The sequence below is a fragment of the Manis javanica genome, chromosome 8, assembly GCF_040802235.1.
Source record: "Manis javanica isolate MJ-LG chromosome 8, MJ_LKY, whole genome shotgun sequence".
Lineage (NCBI taxonomy): Eukaryota > Metazoa > Chordata > Mammalia > Pholidota > Manidae > Manis > Manis javanica.
In genome coordinates, this window is record NC_133163.1 from 40199302 (window position 1) to 40216502 (window position 17201).

The 17201-nt window shown below is 35.2% G+C and overlaps 1 protein-coding gene across 11 annotated transcripts in view; it reads right to left on the reverse strand.

Moving 5' to 3' along the window:
- LRRC9 (leucine rich repeat containing 9) overlaps positions 1-17201 on the reverse strand; it is a 143087-nt gene that overhangs the window by 113263 nt on the left and 12623 nt on the right. For 6 of the 11 annotated variants that reach the window (XM_073242302.1, XM_073242301.1, XM_073242303.1 and 3 more), the window contains exons 2-7: positions 13606-13686; positions 13123-13341; positions 11501-11564; positions 11120-11190; positions 7792-7974; positions 1830-1985 (exon numbers count right to left, since the gene is read on the reverse strand). In XM_073242302.1, the coding sequence (XP_073098403.1) occupies positions 1830-1985; positions 7792-7974; positions 11120-11190; positions 11501-11564; positions 13123-13341; positions 13606-13653 (741 nt within the window). In that variant the 5' untranslated portion in view covers positions 13654-13686. Of the gene's footprint in view, positions 1-1829; positions 1986-7791; positions 7975-11119; positions 11191-11500; positions 11565-12066; positions 12208-13122; positions 13342-13605; positions 13687-17201 lie in introns of all 11 variants that reach the window. The other 5 variants (XM_073242309.1, XM_073242308.1, XM_073242307.1 and 2 more) reach the window with 3 other exon arrangements.

The following is a 17201-nucleotide window of genomic DNA, read 5'->3' on the forward strand; positions in this document are numbered from 1 at the left end:
GTACATAATGGACTTTTTTGGCATTCATTTATACTTTAAAAAGTATTCACTAGATATGATTGATCTAATTACTGAGGTTTTGGGCACTCCCTTAAATATTGGGCCGAGAGCAAGTGTCTCACCTGCCTTGCCCTAATCCCAGACTTAGAGGATTTCAAATTAGATTGTACTGTACATAAAGATGTGTATATATATAGAGAAATTTACTAATTATCTATACTTTCTATAATGGCTTTATCAAGCTATTAAAGAACAAATTAAGCAATTTATAAGTTATTCTAATCTATAGCTATTATTTTCACATTTGCAGGTTTTACTTAGTACATGAATTTGCACATGAAAATGGTAGCTATAAAACTGGTTTCCAAATACTGGCTAAATTTTTACTCAAAGGAATAATTAAATTTTGTTAATTTTCACTTTAAGGATATCTTTCTGGTTATAAATTAATTAAAACTTGCTCATTTTCAAAAAATTATGAAATACATTTAAAGACTTAGTTTTTAATGGCTACATACTACTCTATCTTAAGGATGAATAGTTCTCTCATTAAACATTTAGGTAGTTCCCAAGTTTTTGTTGTTATTTATAATGCAGTGATGAATCTCCTTACATATAAATATTTATCCAAATCTTTAGAGTATTAGAAGTGCATTTACTGGGTCAAAGGCTATGAACATTTTTAGGCTGTTACTATGTATGATCATTTACACTCCCATCAGTGGTGTAATATCATCACACCTGTCTTCATCACCAGAGTACTATATGTGCTATGCTTTGACAATTTTATAGGTGAAAATGGTTGCCTCTTATCTTAATTCACCAGAAATTAATAATAAGGTCGAGCTTTTCTTTCAAATGTTTATTAGTCATTCTTATTTATTGTCTAATAAAATATAAATTTTGTATCTGGACATTTTATTTATTAGACATTTTCACTAAGGATATCATGTTTGTCCATCATATTTGTTGAAAATAATTTTTTCAGATGGTATCTACTTTTATTAATGCTTTTTAGTACAAAAGCATTTTATTTTTTTCTTTTTGTTTGCAATCAAATCCACATTCTTTTCCTTTGTGATTTCTAGTATTCTTTTATTGGCAGGCTGAGATCAGCTAAACATATTCATCTATTTTTCTTCAGGGTTTTCATGTTTTTATTTTTACTTTTAGTTCTTCCCACTGGTATTTACTTTTGGAAAAGTGTAAGCTAAGGATCCAATTCTCCTACTCCCAGTTTATTTTGCTAACACCATTTGTTGAATAGTTATATTGTTATGCTTTTTTAAAAAATGCAATAAATATACACAAAATTCTGTTTTGAAATTGATAATCCTTAGTTTTTTAGTATATACTTTTGGTAAAGGAAATCCAATTTATTTTAAATAAAGAAACACACATAATCTGACTATGAAAATATAGCCTGATTTAAAGTTCCTATCTTGCTATATTCCTTAATGCTATCAGAAAAGGGCTATGTTAGCACTTTAGACAAGAAAATGAGTTTTGAGCACCGCCTGCTGGTGTCCAATAAAAATGCAGCTGAAATACGTTTAATCTCTCAAAATCATATTCAATTACATAGCTTTTTAAAAAATTCACAAATTAATAAGCCTATAGCTTTTTTCAATTACAGATTTCTAAGTACAGAATGAAGCATAGTCAAGTACTTGGAATCAAAACAGTTTGGGGGCAAACTTTATGCCCTGAAATAAAAATATTTGCATGGATGTATACATGTATACATATATACACATTTAAAAGATGCTATCTTATCTGCCAATTTTCTTAAGCTATGGCCATTGAAATTTTACAATATTAAACCTTACATTTTTTTTCACAAAGCTGAATAATTTTATTCGTTCTTCTGGCAACTGCTGTAATTTACATTTTCGATCATTCAATTTTTCAAGGTCTTCATTAAGATGCCTCTGAACAGTTTTTATACGCATATTGTAATACATTATTTTTTTCATTGCTGTGGTCTAAAAGTGAGGAAAAACAACAACAAAAGACTAGCTGAAACAAAAAACATTGTAAGTAATTAGTGGTATTAAATGCGTCGAAATGCTCTACTTAACAATATTAGTTTTGCATGCTCAGTTACTAATATGGTAATAGCTGGAATGATAATGGCTACACAGAGTTCTATATTTAAACTTAATAAGCAAAATACAAAGTTCCAAAGATTTTCTTTGTGGATAGTATTTTTTTAAGTGTGAGGCATATTTATATTTATTTCCAGGATGACAACATAAAAAGAGATTATCGTAGAATTCAATTTACAAAATACTATCATTTAGCAAATGAGGCAATACTACTAAAGCAAATATAGGACTACATTATTTCTATTTGATTTAGTGACAAATAAATAAAAAAGAATTAAAAGCAAAATAGCATTATTTATTTTTAAAAGCATGGCTAAGAGAGAATTTTATGTTTTCTTTCATATCTATGAAAGGATGCTCTAAATGAACTTGTTTTAGATTAAGTAAATAAATTGTTAATCTAATCCAATCATCTTGAGTTTCTTAATACCAATGGATCATCCAGTTATTAAGTTTATTATAAGTTGATTAAATACATGACCAAGAAATACATCAGCTAAAGGGTGTAGTCAAAAAGAACTAGCTGAGGAGAAAATAGATAAATCAGAAACAAATCAGGTGCACTGTTAAAAATGTGACCTAGTTTTAACTGTTTACCTGAAATAATGAAGGCATTTCTTTTTTAGGAAATCTGGACCTCAAATAAGTTGGAAGATTTTTAAATCGTTCTGGACATGTATTCTCTATAGATGCAGGCTGTTGATATGTGACTTATTTAGTAAAGAATGGATACTCAAGACCCTAACAGAATTATTTGGCACAAAAAATGGAATAGAAACAAATACATGGCATGATGAATGGCAAAAAGAATTCCCTTTGTCACGCATATTATGATGTTCTGAAATGGAAATCACTAAATTTGTCTGCAGGAAATAAGGCATTCATAACAGAAGAGTTAAGAAAAAATCTGTTTTCAGATGACTATTAATAAGTAAAAATTTTTAATAAAGAAGAGCTCATTTCTGAGGTGCAGTTGAGTCAGAAGAAAAAGCTGTAACTAAAGAAATGGCAAATGATGTTTCTTGATTTTTTGCCTATGTGGAAAAAATGGAAAATCCAATAAAACTTGCTTTGAGTTAGTGGCAGCTAAAAAATTTTCCGAGGAATTCTTAAGTCTAATAAAACAACAAGAGAATATTCTTGGATGTAGGTTGCTAGATAAAATATAAGATGCCAAGTTAAATTTGACTTTCAGATAAACAATAATGTTTTAGTATAAGCAAGCAAGCATGGTTAAGTTTAATAACTGTGATATTTAAACATTACTTGTTGTTTTTCTGACATTCAAATTTAACGTGGGGTCTCCTAGGTGGAGGACAAAAAAAAAACTCTGCTTTTAAGTTTTATTTTTGAATAATATATTCATGTTTCAAAAACCAAAAAAAGTTGACATACAATGAAGTCTTCCCACACTTGTTTCCCATCTGCCCAGTTGCCCCACCTTCCTCAGATAACTACTGATTTGTTTCTAGCATAACACTACACAGTTTTTTCTACTTTTTTTAAAATTTTATTAAGAATATAGCTTTATCTGCACTTGGGGACATCAATTGTGATGCTTTACTATTCCTTAACTCTTGCAAAACTGCTTAGTGTACTATTAACAATAAATAACAGTGTAACTCAGGGGAAAGTAGGCTCCCAGCCTGATGCAAATAACCTTTGAAGCCAAAATCAGCCAAACGAAGAAATAAAATGGGAGAAACCCATTTATTCTTATAAGAAGTCTTCCACTTCTGCTCGCCTGTGTCTCTCATGACCTGGCTGCAATAAGGGGCCCCACCCAACCTCTCTGGTCCAGATATGACCTCTCTACCCCTTATAATCACCTATGGATATGGAGATTGACTACTTCTCTCCACCCCTTGGAAACACTCATTGATATGGAGATGCACTAAGGCCAAGCAAGGGATTATGGAAATATTGCAATTTTACCCAGTTATCAATCAAGGGTTTTTTTGTCTTTGTGGTTTGAGAGTATATACTAAGATTTTGAAGACACAGAGGATTGTCTTGTAAATTTTATACATATCAAATTGACTTTGTAGACAGACGATATTCAGTTTGCTTTTTGTGTTTGGTCTTTAAAGAATTAATGTCAAAGTCATTTACAATAACTTCAGTGGAATTATTTGTCTATTACAATAAAGATATTTTTAAAACTAGACTTAATTATAATGCTAAATTCAGTTGCATGTCAAAATTTGATACATTTGCTTCTTTGATAGCCAGAAAAGAACTACAAGTCATGAGCAGAAATATGCTCAACTACAGCTTCATAGTGTTTAGTTTTACAGTGCTTAAAATGAAAATGGAATTTTATGCCCATTAAACCTCATTGGATCCTGTCTTGCCAATGGGTTTCAGCCCCAGGCAAGGTCACTATGGATTCAATGTGACCAAAGAAATGACAATAGAAAATCTTGGGGTGAAAGGATTATATCCAACTTTATTTCCATGGCGGCAGGTCAATCACTAGAATCCCATCCACTCAGAGTGAGTCTGCATGCAGCAAGCCGGACTCTGCCCCCACAGCCGTCTCAGTCTCTGTCCTTGGTGCTGCCACCACTCCAGTTGAGTCTCTGCTCTCCTGCAGCCTTGCAGCAGTGCCATGGTGCTGCCCAGAGCACTGGGCAGAGCTCTGTATACAGTCAATAATGACATATTGCCCACACCTGTGTAGTGAGCTAGCCAACCCGGGTCAGGTGAGAATCCTGGCCATAGGAACCTTCACTTTATCCACAGATCCCCACAATAACCGTGTGAATAGCAGGTACTATTTTTATAATCACTATTTTAATAGTTCAGAAAACTGAAGCTTTGAGCGGGGAAAGGCTTTGCTTAAGTTAGTAATGGATGCAACCAGGGCTTAAATCCAAGCTTCAGACTGGATCTCCCATGTTCTTCCCTCTGTCATATGCTGACTCCTTGGTTGTCCTCCTGGTAGGTCCTAACTTTACTTGCCACTAACTGTTTACACAAACAACTCCAGAGTCACAGGTGAAAATTTAAAGAATCAACAGGCCTCTGCTTCTGAGGTTATCACATTAGAGAATCATCACAACCTGGCACCACCTGTCTTCTTACGAATGGTATTGAAGAAAGCTTCTTGGAAATCTCTATGCAATATTTAAATTAAAAATACTTTGAATTGAAAAATCATCTGAGCTAAATCAAACTGTATTATATATCCTACTTATGCCTTAAAAAGTAAAGTAAATATTTTACAGTGGGAAAACTAAAATAAAATGACATAATTTAAGGCAAGATGTCAGGAACTGTGTGGCAGTTTCTTTTTTTTTTGTTCTTTAAATGCTACCCCTGACATATACAAGATTGAGACAAATGTATGATAATCTCAGTCAGAATTTCAAAAGCACCTGCCTCTCTCAAATTTTCTGTCTCCACTACAGGTTCCTCCTCTCTCCTTGTCTCTAGCACCCCAGAGACACACTTTCCTGTTCACACCATTCCCTTGGTGCTTCATCTGGTTCTGGGTTTTAAGTACCATCTTTCTGCCTTCAATTCCCATATTTCTATTTCCAACCCAGGCAACTCTTTTAAATAGCAGACTCCTATATCCAATCAGTTATTGAAAAGACATCTCCCCCTGGATGTTCAAAAGATCAAACTTCACAGGCCTGAATTTAAACTGTGATTCTTCCCTTTAAACACACTCACTCCTCCCATACTCTTCCTCATCTTATCATGTAACAACACCCTTTCTCCTTCAGTGGCTTAGGCCAGTAATTTGGAATTATCCTCGATTTCTTTCCTCTGCACCTTCTATCCAATCTAGCAGCAAATCCAGGAGAGTTCTAACTGTCAGAATCTGAGTACTTTGCACCACCTCCTCCACTAATGACCTATATGAAACCACCACCAGCATCTCATCTGTGTTACTGAAATCTAACTGGTCTCTCTGTGGTCTTTAAAATATGTCATTTTTCTCTCTCTTCTGCTCAAAATTTTCCAGTGGCCCCCATCTCACTCAAATTAAAAGCCCAAGTACTTACAACAGTCCAGGGTCCCATATCATATCTCCCCACCCCCACTCCTGTCTTCATCTCTTACTTCTTCTTTCCTTCACTTACTCGGCTCCAGCCACACTGATCTCCTAACGCTCTTCCAGTAGAAGAGGAATGCTTCTGCCTCAAGGTCTTTGCACTTGCTGATCCCTGAAAAGCTTGCTCCTTTGGCCCATTCAGGTCTCTATTCCGGTGTCGCATTAGCAAATCTCCCAACAAGCCCATATAAAATAGTTAACACTCCTACCTCTTCCCCTACCCAAAACCCTGTTTCCTTCATCCTTGTTTTATTTTTCCCCATGGCATTTATCACCATCTGACTAAGTGGTTTGCTCATTTAGTTGTTTATTATCTGCTTTTTCTCACTAGAACGTCAGCTCCACAAATGCAGGGATTTTGTCTGTTTTGAGCACTCTATATCTCTAGTGCCTTGAACTGGGCCTGGAATGTAATAGGCGTTAATTATTTATTATATAAAGTAACCAGCCAAGTAATTTCATGAAGCATATTCACCCTGCTCACCTTTGCAGAAACGGCCTGATGTAAAACCACACAGATGGTAAATGGAAATTTCAAAAATATGGTTGTCACTGAGAAGTGACATTTTTGACTTAACATTGTTAGAGAAGACACTCCCTCCTGGTCCTCCATGTGTCTTCTGGTCCTCCATGACTGAAAATCTAGTAGACAAGAACTGTTTGCTCAATATTGCAAGACAGTTCACTTCTTGGATTGGGGTGGGAGAGAGCATAATCTCAGGTTTGGAAAAAAGAGAGGAGAAAGTAGAACTTGGGAATAAATCCTCAGGCTAGCAAAAGTGCAACAAGTGAAGATAAACAGATAAAGACATTTTTCATCTATGTTGAGATGATAGAGGAGCCACTAGGAGGAATGGGAGGGCCTCACATGATGGCATCCTCACGTTTGGCATGTTCCAGATAGGTAAAACCTATTTATTGGACTGTTAACTGAATGAACAAGTGGGGACTGGAACGAGGGGTAAAAACATAATGTAGAAAGCCTATTAATAAACATGGTGAATCCCTATGCACTCTACTCTGAAATTAGAGATTCTTTTGGTGGTATGTCAGAGTAGCAACTTTGGTGGGAGGCTTGCCATCAGTGACAGCTTATGAATAGCTCTCTTCAAGATTTCAGAGATAGTCAAGGTTTTGGCAGTGAGGGTAGATCCACTTATATTAACAGGGAACCCCAAATCACCTTTAATTAGATTAAAATCTACTTAATATTGGCATTCTACCATCAACCATGGGTGTCTTCTACTTTTGATATGCAATATTCAAAATGAGAGAAGAATACTTGTTTCCTTTCTACTCTATTTTGGCTTTATTAATTTTTGTACATACATGACTAGTTCTGTTATTCTTATCACTGGTGATAATTTTTCAGATTTCCTTCTTTTAGCTTTGCACAAATTGTAAATCATTGTATTATTCCACCTTCTAGTACTGCCATCAAAATTGAGTTTCTAGGACTGTTATTATTTGTGTATGTTTATGTGACATATCCAGCTCACTGGGGCAAAATAGACTTGGTGATAAGAACAGACAAGATAATACTACCTACCATATGTAGACACAGCCAGGGAGAAGCAGTTAATCAAGTCACGGACAACTGATTAGGGATGCACTTACATCTGCCAGTTCCTTGATTTGCTTTGATGACACATCAAACGTGTCAAGTCTTTGAAGGCAAGGCAAGTGATACAACACATGTGTGGAATAATTACACAGCAGACAAACTGGATTGTTTTTATACTGTGGATCATTCAGGCATAAATCCTTTAAGTGACGCAGCCTGGTTAAGTTAGTGAGGTCCTAGAACAAGAGCAATGATATTGTTCAATTAATTAATTACAACTATCCATTTCTAAAGGAGGATTTGAACATGCCTGGGATAGGAGGGCACTATGGTGAGGTTGGACTTAAAAAGATGCAATGCCAAGTAGGAGAGTCAGTCAGAATTAAGGGAAATCCAAAGCAAGAACCAGGAAGCATTAATTCTGAACATCAAGTACAAATGGAATGCGGAAGCAAATGGTGAAGTCATGCTACTATAGTTCAGAGTAAAACATGGTCAGGTGGCCAGTGTGTGTCCAAACTCTCTGAGACAAGTGGGAACTTGGCCCAATGGCTGGACCTAAGGCCAGAACGGCCCACAGCAGGAGTGGGACTAAGCAGAGTTGCTCTTAAAGGGACATTGCTGGACAGAGTTGATCAAATTCTGCAGGGGCAAGGAAGGTCAACCATCAGTCTGTTCTGAGGAGTAAAGACCCTCCTTGATTGGAGTAAGACATCCTGACTTCTGGGTGTTTGCTGCACTTGACCACCAATCTGGGCCATTTTGAGTATGAACAAGAATCCCCACCTACATTCAAAAGTCAAATGTTAGTGGAGCCTATGAAAGCACAAAATCTCACTGAAAATTAGTGTTGTACCTACTGTGGATGAAGTGGCACAGAAGTCATTCCATCACCACCAGGATAGTATCTCTTTAGGGTGAGTAGAAAGTTAAGATACAAAAATTCAGGATACTAGTGTTTAAGGAACACTACTTAATATGAGAATAGTAAAAGGTGCTATGAATCATGTTCAGTGTTTTTATGATAGCCATCATTATAATAGAGAACCTTTTATAGTCTGTGTCATACAATGAATTTTCACAATAACTCAATTTTTATCCCCATATTTTTGATGAGGAGATTGGAATAGATATGTTAATGCAATTAAAGGGATGGTGATAGTAATAGGATAGCATACTTACTGAATGCTCACTGTGTGCTAGTCATTATTCTAAGATTTTTATATTATTATTTCACTAAAACTTCATGTTACCACCATATTATGCTGCCTCTTTTGGCAGGGCTGGAAGTGACAGATCTTTCTATGCTGCCTATGTGCTTCAGCACTGTAAGGCTGCCATGGCTAGTCAGGGTAAGACAAACTTCTACATGGTGTCTTGGCAACGTAATACCTTATCCTCCTAGGATTTTACACTTATCTTTTTCAGCCTCAACTCACTCTGTTTCAACCACAGAAGATTTCTGGTTTCTTGAATTTGCCATGCTCTTTCCACCAGTTAGGTCCTTCACAACTTTGTCTGCAATGCTCTTTTCCTAGGATACTCCTTCTCAGGTCTCCTCTTGTGTTAACCATCACCTTCCACAGCATTCTGAATTTATCTTTCAGAGCCACCTCTGGTCTCTTCTGCTGATGTTACTTGAATTTCTTATCTCCAGGCCTTTGTGCATACTGCTCTCCCCACAACAGAATGTCCATCTCCCACTGCATCGCAGGTTTTCCTACAATCCTTATGGAAATTTTGCCAACCTTTCAGTGTTCACATAAAATATTTCCTCTTGAAATTGACCAATAAAATAAAATTTTGTTTATATTTCTTTTCAAGGTGTTTATAACATTCTGCCTCATTCTATAACTTTTTGATGTCTTACATTCTTCTCTGAGTCAAGAATGCCCATTTTAATACTGATAATTTCAAAATTATTTGTATGATAAATTTACTCATTTTTCTTCAGTATTGCCTAGAGGAAGTGTTTGAATATGTACCTTCAATCTGACACTGTCAAAATTATGAATGCCATGTGTTTTCACCTTTATTATATGTCATACACATTATCTTTTAGTTCTTAAATCTCTTTCACTCAAGTGTCTCACAAATGGTTACTGAGACTTATTTCATGGCAAGTATAGTTTTCAGCACTGTGGGTATAGCAGGGAACAAAACAGGCAAAGTTCCTGCCCTTGTGGAGTCTGTCTTCTAGTAAGGGGTGTGGGTAAGTGCCGAGAGGAAAAGCAGGGAAGGAGTGATGGGAGTGCTTCAGGTTGGGGGTGGGGTAGAGGTTGTTATTTTAGCTAAATTAGGCAGGAAAGGCATCACCAAGAACACAACATTTGAACAAAGTCCTGAAAGTAATGAAGAGATGAGCCATGAAGATATATGAGGGAGGAATATCCCAGTTAAGTGCAAAGGCCCTAAGGTGAGTGTGCTTGGTATATTCAAGGACCAGTGAGGACACCACAGTGGCTGGAATGCACTAAACAAAGGGGAAGAGTGGTAGAAGCTGTGGTCAGAGAGGCAGTAGGGAGACTATATTATAGCATCTCGTGAGAATTGGCTTGTACTATGAAAGAGCAGAGAAGCCAGGAGATGGTTCTGAGCAGAAGAGAGATTTGACCTGACATTTTTTTAAAAGGAGTGATTTGCTGTTTGGAGAACAGACTGATAGTAGTGAAAAGTATTAAGAAGCTTTGAACCAGGTTATACTAGTGATATAGGTGGTAAAAAATGGACAGACAGTATATTTTGAGGGTAGAACCAATAGAATTTGCTGACGGATTGGATATAAGTAGGGAGAGATAAGAGGAATCAAAATGACTCTAAGGATTTTGACTTAAGTTATTAGGAGAATGGAGATGTCATTTAGAGAGTTGGAGAAGGCTGCAGGACAAAGTTCAGCAGAGGAAAAATCAGTCTGAGTTAAGACAGATGTTTATAATTCTAGGGTATTGTTAGGGAAACTAGAGATACGATTTAGGAGTAATAAGTGGATAAAAGGTTTTACAGTAATAAGGCATAAGGAGATTAAGTTTAGAGAATGAATGCAAGCAGAAATAAGACCAGATCCCAGAACTTGGGCAGTCCATTTTTTTAGGTAGCAGGAAAGGATGAAAAACCAGACATTGAACAGGTATAACTAGAAAAATCAGTGGAAAACTAAAACAAAGTGATATCCTAAAGCCAAGTAAATAGTTATTTTTTGGTTTTAATAGTGTCAGATCATTAGGACCAATTTAGTCACCTTATTCTAAAGTTTATGGGAGTATAATAAGATAGCCAAAAGTAACTGAATTACTCCTTAAAAGTGACTACTCCATTTTCTGTACTAAGATGGTTCATGATTCAGAGTGACAAATAAACATGAATTATTCTAGTTAATCATACCTTGAAGGAACATATTTGGTTACCAGAAAGGTTTAATTTTTCCAGTTGCTCATTGGGATCAAGACATTGACCTGTAATTTAAGAAACAAGATGAAAGAAAAATTAAATTTCATGTTTACCTCCTGTTCATATTCTGTCACATTTTGAGTTGCAAAAGGCCATCATTTCTTGCATATATAAATAAGGCTAACAGTAACACTGTATAATTAGTAACCGCTGATTAATGAGTAATATTTTCACTTCCTATAATCACAGATTTAGAAGTGCTTTGCAAAGGTATCACACAAAAAAGTCTGAAAGAAAAAAATCTAAGAGTATACTTTTATACTGATCAAAAATTGTTATAGCCTTATCTCATATTCCAAATAAAACAGTACATACCAATGCTGCTTATTAAATTTCCAGCAAGGTTGAGATCATTTAAATTCTTCAAAGTCTGTAAACCCTAAAAATGTAGACAATATATAATTTAGGAGAAATCATTAAAATGTAAACATATAAATTTTCTGATCAGTCTGGTTAGTTCTCCTGGTGTTCTGAGCACAGGCGCCATGTACTTCACAAGCATAGAAGTAAGTGGGTGCCTCGATGAAGCCACCTTTGTGTCTCTAGAGCTTGGACAGAACTATTGGAGGAGGAGACAAAGGGAGGGAAGTGGAGAGGAAAAGAGGAGGAGTTCAAGTTATATATACAACTTTTTAAACCTCTTTTTTTTTAACCTTCAAAGAAGAAGTAACATCATACCTCCTAGTCTTGGAGGAAAGAAAATGATGTGTATGAAGTTTTCTCTATACATTATAAAATGCTATATACATGTTAGGTCTTCTTAACAATAATTAAACTAGTGATGAATATTTGGCCCTTAACCATCATATGATATTGGACAATATGGTTTAAATTTCAAAAGACTAACTAACTTTACATATAAATTGTTGAAATTATCTTACCTCAATATTTTTAATTGTATTGTGGTTCAGCCAAAGAACCTCCAATTTGAAGAGTTTCTCTAAATTTTCTATTTTGGAAATTTTATTAAAATATAAATACAGTTTTTCTAAATTTCTACATTCTTGAAGACCTCTGATTTTCTGTAACCACAAAAGAAGACTGAATAGTGTTGTTTTGCCATTAATCCTCTTAATAGATTTTTAAGAACATTTTCACTTAAAATCACATTTTATTGCAGAATAGAAACCCAGCAACATGAATTGAAAATTCTTAAATAAAAACATATAATCCCTCCATTTATATAACTATTTTCAATTTTCATATTCTTTATAAATTTTAATAAACTCTGTACCTATTTTTATATGGTTATGTTCATATCTATACAACTTTGTGGTTTTTTTTTTACTTGACTATCTAAAATATTTTAATAATCTTTTAAATTATAATATGGAATAACAAAATATTTCATGAAGTTTATAATAATTTTCTTAAAAATAACCTTATGTGTGGCATATTTATGTTTCAAATTTTTAGCTATCAAAAGAAATACTGTAACAAATCATACATACAGTTGTTTTCTGTTGAATTAACTGTTAGATAAAATCTTAGAATAGGGAGTTGTGAGTCAAAAGGTATATACCTTTCTTTCGCTCCTGATACATTCATTTGCAATATTGTCTTTTGATATAGATGTTACAATTTTTACACAACCAATAGTGTCTAATTTCACTACCAAAAAATAGAACCAATTTCACTGCTAAGCAATACTGGGTATTTGATCTGATTTAATTACTAAAAAGTAGAGTATATCTTATGTTTGGCTATTTCTATTTTCTTCTTTGTATAAATTTTATTTCTGTTTTCTGCCCATTTATCTGTTTTGTTTTGTTTTACTGGGTAAAGGGTTTTATTGCAATTCATCATGTATGGTCTCCTCTTCACTCCACTATTTATCTGTTTCGATTCATGCTTCATGCGTATGTTTCAATGAATTATTTTTCCAAAGGCAAAAATTTCAGCATAAAATACTTCATACAAGGTATGTTTAGACTTACCTCTATGCAGCATTCAGCAATCCAGAGTTCTTTAAGTTGTAAACAAGTTTCTAGCCCTGAAATGTCTTTTATATCTTGAGCAACAATTGTGAGGCTTGTTAAATTAGGAAATAATGATAATCCAACTATACGGGGATACCCTGAGAAAAACATTTCCAGTTTTGAAGTATCTGGTCCTTCTTGTCCAATCATCTTATAAGATAAACCATTGCATAAACACTGGTTTCAAAAAAGAAATTGGGTTATTATTTAGTTAAAATAGTAAAAAATTACTTTGGCCATTATAAGTTACAAACTCTCAATTGCACTGATACCATTTTTTATTTTTACAAGAAGGAAAGTTATACATATATATGATTTTTTTCTGCTTCTGAAGGTCAAAGGGTAGAAGAATTCTGCAGGTAAACTCCAAAAAGGAGTGTTAAAATGTTCCATTTAATATTATTGCAAATGCAGCTGAGAAAAAATTTAGCTTTGACTCACCAGTTCTTTAATTATTTCTTCTTGGTTTAGGTTTTCACATTCAATCATCTTCCATTAAAAATAAAGATCATAATACTATAACTGTTAAAGAAAATGAAAAATTGAAATTAAATAAATGCTAGAGTCAAGTCATTCCAAGTTGAATGGGAACTTAAAGCTACTTGGGTGGAACCACTCACCTGTGGCCTGAAATTTTCACACATTACCAAGAATCTATCTGGACCCTGAGACAGCCCATTCTATCACTGAAGTTTTCTGTTGGAAAGTTACTTTTTATTCTTAACTTAATTCTCTCTCTCCATAACCCTTCCCACTCATTGTCAACCTCCTGGGTTCAAATAAAACAAGTATCATTTTTCTTCCACACTATGAGCCTCTAACACTTGAAGAACATAGTCATCTCTCATCTAAACCTTCATCTTGCCCCCAGTTCATGTCTTTCAGTTCTTGCCTAGTGATATCCATGTTACTCAACTTTGTAAGGCTCAGTTAATCCTTCCCATTATACTGTGGGTGGTACTGAACACAGTTCTCTTACTGTATTTAGCAAAGAAAAGGATTCTCAGGGCTTAACAGCATACCTGGCATGGTAATACATGTTTATTAAAATGAATTAGCCAACTTCTTCTGGATGATAGGAACTTCTTAATACCTAAATAGCTTCAATAAAATTTAATTTTGTTATTTGTCAAAATTTTTCAAAAATTTCATTTTTATATATTAATATGTATATTATTTAATGTCTTATGCCAGACACTATTTTAAAAATACAGAAATCTTGGTTTCAGTATGATGGCATGACAAAGCTAGATATAGAAATGGTATATATTATGACCCTACTTTTACCATAATAGCTCTTTGTTAACAGACATATGTGAGCTTAGACAGGTGTATATGTGTGTGTGTATGGTTATGTAAGGAGAAAATGTGTAAAGGTTAAGTACTAAGCTGTAACATGAGTTACCTTCAATGAAGGTGAAAACTTGTGTAGTTATAATAGGCATGAGAGATTAGATGGGGATAGATTCAGGCAAAAATGGAACAGAAAAAAATTATATTTTTTAAAAGCATGTTTTGTATGGTACAGCATGAATATATAATCATTTGTTCATTCTACTGTTGGTAGACATTTTGACTATATCCAGTCTGGAGCTAAATAGTACTTTCTTGAACATTTTTATCTTGCAGGATATTGGTACACATTTCTTTTCAGCTTATAGCTAGAAGTGGAATGAGAAATAAACCATTGTTGTATACAACAAGGATGAGTTTCACAAACACAATGTTGAGCATAGGAAGATACATGGACAATGAGAACATACTGCGTGACACCATTCATATAATATTTGAAATCAAACTAATCTGTGGTATTAGAAGCCAGAGGAGTGGTTGCCTTTCAGGGGTGAGTGAGTGAGTAGGAGGAGGCAGAAGAGGGGTTCTGGAGTGCTGAGGAAGGTATCTTTCTTGATCAGAGTGTTGGTTAAAGGAATGCATTCACTTTGGGGAAATAAAATCAGATATCTAAGATTTGTGTGATTCATAGATATCTATGTTATATTTAAATAAAATTTAAATGTTCATTTTTAAACTATATGTTCACTTTCATTCATTTGTGCAAAATTATATACATGTAGGTATACACATAAATTAACATTTTAAGGAAAATAATGGTGACTTGAGTCCACACTTTTACCTACCTTCTCTCCACCAAATACAACTAGAATGATGAGAGAAATATGAAAATAAGAAAAGAATACATATAGCAGTGCTAGGAAAAGAACATTGGTTGCCAGAGATGTTGAGAAAGGTCTTTAGACTGAAAATGAAATAGATGGCATCAGAGTGAGAAAAGCCCACCAGTACAAACCAGCCCAAAATTCAAGGCACCAGAAAAAGGTTTTACAAAATAGCCTAAAAAATTCCCCAAACTCAGAGCCGCAGTGACTGGGAAGAGGGTGGCCGTGAGCCATTCATGGGGACCAAACCAAAGGACCCTGAGATCTGTATGGGAGTACTGAACACAGTCTGTATTTGTACTAAGGCTTGGTAAGCTGGGGACTCTGTCCCACCATGCTGAGTCAAGGGGGGAAGGACCCTACCCCACTAGCACCACAAAGAAAAACACAGCCAGGAAATCATCCCGTTACACTGGATTCTCTGTTCTTTCATTCACTCATACATTAACATGTATCTTGAGGGCTTAATATCTACAAGTCAGAGAATGATAGGGGTAGGAGGAAAGAGAAGACTTCTTGATGAGGTAGCATCTGGGCAGAGCTGAAGGAAGTGTGTGTGAGCGATGAGGAAATCTGGGGGAAATGAATCCAGACAGATGGAAGATTAAATCCAAAAAAAAACCAGGGCTAAGAGTGTATTTGGCATGTTTGTAGAATAGCAAGGAAAATGATGTGGCTGGAGAACAGGGAGGGAAATGGGATTGGAAGGATGTGAAGTCAAAGAGGTATTATGGAGCGAGATCATGTGATATCTTGTGATCTTTAAGTCCTGTGAGGACTTTGGATTTTATTATGAGTAAGATGGAAAGCTGTATAAGAATTTTAGTGGAAGAGTAACATGAGCTGTCTTAAGTTTTGAAAAGGATCACTCTAGCTACTCAAGTGAAAACAGACTGTAGGAGTCAAGGGCAGAAGCAAGGAGAGCAGTTCGGGAAAATAATGTGAGAGAGGACGGTGGTTGGGGTAGGGTAGTAAGAGTGGGGATGGTAAGGAGTAGTTAGATGATGGATCTGTTTTGAATGTAATACCAATCGTTCCCTCCCTGCTTCCCACTGGCAACTGTCTTTTTACCCCATCCTTGGGCAACCCCCAGATATTACAGCACAGGCTGCAAGAGTGGCCAGGAACTTAGCAAGGAACAACCCGAAAGGATTTAGATACTCCATCAGCAGCCCAGGCCAGTCTGCGTAGGCTTAGATGGCTGGCCCACCAAGCAGAGCAGGGCTTTGAAGCACCTTTTCATCAGAGAAGCCCCTACACTCTGGTTTAATGTCTGTGAACAGCAAAGGCAAGCCTGCCTTCCCACCACCACACTGGGGACAAAGCCTGCCCTCAGTACCCCCAAAGACACCAAATGGTGATCCAAGTTTTCTAGTCTATGTCCAAGATATCTATTTCAGAAAAAATTAACTGTTCCCTTTGTTATGCAGTAAACTGTCACAAAAACTTGAGCCTAATTTCAAGCTTTCAAGTCTATTCTCCCCCTTAGCTGTCTATTCCCATAGTACTATCTTGTTTGATTTACTGTGACTTATATTGTGGATTCCCATTTCATATTCTTTCTGGAGATTTCCTGGTTATTCTTTCATATTTACTTTCCCAGATAAGATTTATTATTATTTTGTATTTAACTTTTTAAAATTCTTTTGGGGTTTTGAGATTCCATTGTAAAGATGAATTTAGGGAGAATGTCCATCTTTACAGTATTGAGTCTCTCTATTAATTCAAGGAGACTACTTTTTCTTGATGAAGAAAAATGTGTATTTGGGGTTATCAACCTTACCTCTCACTTCATCAAGGCCCTCACTTAGGAAAAATCTTGTTCTAATTCAACAGTTAATGAGCAAACAAATTAACCAA